We start from the raw sequence: 4,235 nt of genomic DNA, 5'->3' as shown, positions 1-4,235 counted from the left end.
GGGCCTGGGGGGGCCGTGCCTGAGGTGGGGAAGGGATAGTGGCCACCCGGGCCTGGGGGGGCCGTGCCTGAGGTGGGGAGGGGTGAGTGGCCACCCGGGCCTGGGGGGACGTCCCTGAGGTGGGCAAGGGATAGTGGCCACCCGGGCCTGGGGGGGCCGTGCTGAGGTGGGGAGGGGTGAGTGGCCACCCGGGCCTGGGGGGGCCGTCCCTGAGGTGGGGAGGGGTGAGTGGCCACCCGGGCCTGGGGGGGCCGTCCCTGAGGTGGGCAAGGGATAGTGGCCACCCGGGCCTGGGGGGGGCGTGCTGAGGTGGGGAGGGGTGAGTGGATGCCGGGGCCTGGGGGGGCCGTGCCTGAGGTGGGGAGGGGTGAGTGCCCACCTGGGCATGGGGGGGCCGTGCCTGAGGTGGGGAGGGGTGAGTGGCCACTGGGGCCTGGGAAGACTGGATTTGGGGGAGGCATGTCTGAGATTAGGGGTAAAGGGAGGAGAGAAGAATGGAGAGGGGGCGAGGGGGGACCCGAAAAGGGGGGCTGTCTCTGAGGTCACCGGCAGCCGGGGATCCCTTTTTGTGGTTACTTGGGGCTTAGTGGTGAACTTTTAGGACAGACCTGCGGGCCTGGCTGGTAAGGCATTGCCGGCGCCTCCGATGCAAACGCAGTGCGAGGGTGGGAGGTTCCGGAAGGCGACGCAGCCTGCGTGACAGCGAGTTTACATAAAAGCAGTTTGGGAGAGTTGTGTTACATCAGAAAGTGCGAGGAGGCTCCGGCCGTTTCCGGCAGCTCTGGGCCCGGAGTGCTCACTGGGCTGCTGCCTCCATCCGGCCAGAGCCAGGCGGGGGCCCAGGGCGCGCCGCACCCCGCGCCAGCGGCCGGCTCGCGTCCTTCTGCTAAGATCTGGGACGCGCCGGGCCCTGCACGGTCTTGAAATTGTCCTGTGACTGAGTACGTGGGTCTGTGCCCCGTGAAGCGCCGCATGGGGCAGACTGAGAGGTCCTCTCGGGTCTGGCAGCCCCCCACCGCCGCCGTCTCATCAGAATGGGGGGCACTGTTCACACCAGACTCTCCCTCGGGCCTCGTGACCTGTCTCTTCTGTGGCGTTCACCTGCTTTACCAAAACCTGCCTGCTGTATGAAGAGAACACGCTCACCTGTGTCCCTGGCACGCCCTGTGAGGCCGGTGGCAGGCTGCCCGAGACGCCCCTCGGCACGTTAGAGTCCACCTTTCTGCCCCGTTCTCCTGACGCGACTGCGGTGTAAAGTCACAGCCCCTCACTGTCGCCTTAGACCCAGGTCACCGGCTTCGACGGGGGGACAGAGCTGAGCTTGGCTGAGGTGACGGATAACTTCCTGGAGGTGTGAGAGTCTCGTGGGTGGCTGTTTCAGGAAGTGGCTCCCAGGGAGGAGTCATGCCTGAGCCACACCTGTCACAGGTGTCCCTGCGTCTGCCAGGACCCGGCGAGGCCAGCCTGGGAGCGCACAGCACGCCAGTCCTCGCTGGCATTCCATCTCCCGCCTCCAGCCTTCTGCTCACCCCAGCAGTTGTGCGAGCTTGTTTGTAATTTGGAAGAGTGGAGGGCAGCGCTGGGAACAGTGTCGGGGTGCAGCTGCAGTGCCCACGGCCCGCAGTGAGCATGAACTGACGGGTGATACCTCTGCTCTTATGCTGCAAACCCCCCGGCGTGGAAGCAGTGGCTGCTGACACACGCAGGCCCTTCTGAAGACCTCCCGCCCGCCGGGGCCATCTTGTCCTCCGGTTACGGTTCCGAAATAAACTGCGAGCCCGGCTACGTAGGGATCTCAGATGCGGTCAGAGCTTCTGCAGCTGGGCGTTTCCCAGCGCCGAGGCATACGGACCCTAATGTGTCTACTCTAAATTCAGATCCGGCTGGACCTCTTCCAGCCTGCCGTCCGTGCCTGCCCCCAGTCCCTTCATCTGTTCACCTGCTTCGGCGGCCCACGAGCTGATCCTCCTTAGGACATCACAGCAGAACGCGCAGAGCAGGGACGGCAGTGTTTCTGTCCACTCGCTTTTTACTGAACGTCGATATTTCAGTCCTCCCACGCTCAGATCGCACAAACCAAGTCTCGTTTGTTTTCAATGTTAACAACCCAGACCCAGGACAACGGAAGGCAGATGCACAATGTTGCCCTCGCTTCTTGGAGTCTGCCCGGCCTTGACATGCCCCTTCCTGGCCTTACGGACTCCGCACCCCCGTGGCCGCCCCGCACCTTGGTATTGGGTATCGGAGAACGTAAAACCGGACTCGCTCGCTGTGAGCGAGGATGAGGCCTGACTGTCCCTAGTTGGTCTTCGCTGATGAACCAGAGTGCTGGCTCATCAAGAACCTTCTAATCCATTTTCTCTGGTGAGCAGAGGCTGCGGTCCTGCACAGCAGCAGCCTGAGAGGCGAGGACCTGCTGGCCGCCTCCCGTCCCGCCGGCTCCGGGCTGCGTGCCGTGTGGCGGGGACTTGCTCTGTTGACATTCCGACCGCATCGTCTGCATCTGAGAAAATGACAATTTTTTCACGCACAAGGGGGTGTCGACCTTTTCATACGAATAAACAGGGACCGAGGCCCAGCTGCTGAAGTGTCGGACGATGTTCCCGAGCCGCGGTCGGCGCTCAGGCCGGGGAGCTGATTGTCACACGCAGCCCCGGGAAGGACACTCCGCTGGCCCGTGGGCTGGGGACCCCAGCGAGGCCACGGGATGTGCCGGCCCCTGACCCCGAGCTCGGCCTCCTGACCCCGCGGCCTGCGCCTCTGGGGTGGTCAGCTCCGCGGTTCACCAGCCTGAGCTGACCCTGGGAAGGCGAGCAGGGGGAGGGACGTGCCTGAGCCCCGTGCATCCTCCAGCGTCGTTTGCCAGGGAGCGCCCCAGGAGGGCTGTTTGCTCCGGAGGGAGTTGCTCAGAGAAACCTACCGCGGGTGGTGCAGGCAGACTCCACCTGCTTGTAGACAGTTCTGGGTGGCTCTTGGGTGCCAGCAGGAAGGAGCCGTGGGGCGGTGGGGGGGGAGTAGTGACCACCGCCTGCAGTGTCCGGTCTGGCCGTGGGGGCGGCCTGGGGTGTAGGTCTCCGCTGCAGACCGCAGCTCTGGGGATGCGGCTGGTGTGGCCAGAGCTGCCCGGGCTCCTGACGGTCTCCCTTTCCTCGCAGGCCTCTCTGGGGATTTCCTGCGCGCCGGGAGGTACTCCGCCCACACGGTCAATGGGGCCTGGTCGGCCTGGACCTCGTGGTCCCAGTGCAGCCGGGACTGCAGCAGGGGCATCCGCAGCCGGAAGCGCGTCTGCAACAACCCGGAGCCCAAGTTCGGGGGCATGCCCTGCCTGGGCCCGGCGCTGGAGTACCAGGAGTGCAACGTCCTGCCCTGCCCAGGTGAGCGGGCCTCGGCCCTCCCCAGCACCGGCTCTGCGCTGGAGTGGCCTGTGCAGATCCCCCTGCGCCTGCAGATTCCAGTCACCGCTGCCTCCCTGGTGAGGCCAGGCGCGCCCCCACGGAGGGCTGGCGCTCCTTGTCTGGTCTAAGAGAAACGAAGGTCCTCACCGGCCCGGGAGGCCTGTGGGCACTGACCCCACTGAGGAGTGGCCCTGCCGCCATGCCGGAGCCCGGCCGTCCTTGAGCCCGACGCCGGCCCTCTCCCAGACTGAGGGTCCCGCCCACCGGGAGCAGCTGCCCACACCGGCGTCCTGCTCTCAGGTGACGGTGCCTTGACCCCGGCCCCTGTCCGCAGAGGCCAGCCCTGTGCACGCTCGCGCCTTCCCTGGTGGCCAGCGGAAGCTGGGTGAGCAGGGTTTCCTCCGCTTTTCACTCCACAGAATCCCAAAAGCGCAGGGTTAAGGGAAGGCGCTGTGAGGGCCAGTCCGGGCGCAGTGGGCGGGTGGGGTCTGTCTCCTGCCTCCTCTCTGCTGCCTCTGCACCGCTGACCGCCCCTGCCCGGCCCCTCCCGGCCACCTGCCTCTGCCTTTGCTGGCAAGTGAGTGCCCCAGAGGCCGGCCTCTGTGGCGCGGACCCCGCCCGCCATGCACGAGCTAGAGGCCAGGGCCAGAGACTAAGCCAGAGCGCGCAGCACCGACCCGCCTGCAGGCACCGCAGCCCCAGCCTCCGGCCCATGCACTGCTCCTGGGTGCTACAGACCCGCCTACAGGGCCAAGCCCCGCCCCAGGCCCTTCCCATGCACCGCCCCTGGGTGCTAGGGACCCGCCTGCAGGGGGCCGCCCCCGCCCCAGCCCCCGCCCC

General features: G+C 66.6%; 1 protein-coding gene across 1 annotated transcript in view; it reads left to right on the top strand.

Moving 5' to 3' along the window:
- SEMA5A (sema domain, seven thrombospondin repeats (type 1 and type 1-like), transmembrane domain (TM) and short cytoplasmic domain, (semaphorin) 5A) overlaps positions 1 to 4,235 on the top strand; it is a 230,863-nt gene that overhangs the window by 214,872 nt on the left and 11,756 nt on the right. The window contains exons 15-16 of the mRNA XM_012721743.1: positions 3,156 to 3,374; positions 3,730 to 3,780. Coding sequence (XP_012577197.1) covers positions 3,156 to 3,374; positions 3,730 to 3,780 — 270 coding nt within the window. The remainder of the gene's footprint in view (positions 1 to 3,155; positions 3,375 to 3,729; positions 3,781 to 4,235) is intronic.

This window comes from Condylura cristata, unplaced genomic scaffold (genome assembly GCF_000260355.1).
Source record: "Condylura cristata isolate star-nosed mole 26May11 unplaced genomic scaffold, ConCri1.0 scaffold00007, whole genome shotgun sequence".
In the NCBI taxonomy this organism is placed as follows: Eukaryota; Metazoa; Chordata; class Mammalia; order Eulipotyphla; family Talpidae; genus Condylura; species Condylura cristata.
This window is presented reverse-complemented; position numbering and strand designations above follow the sequence as displayed.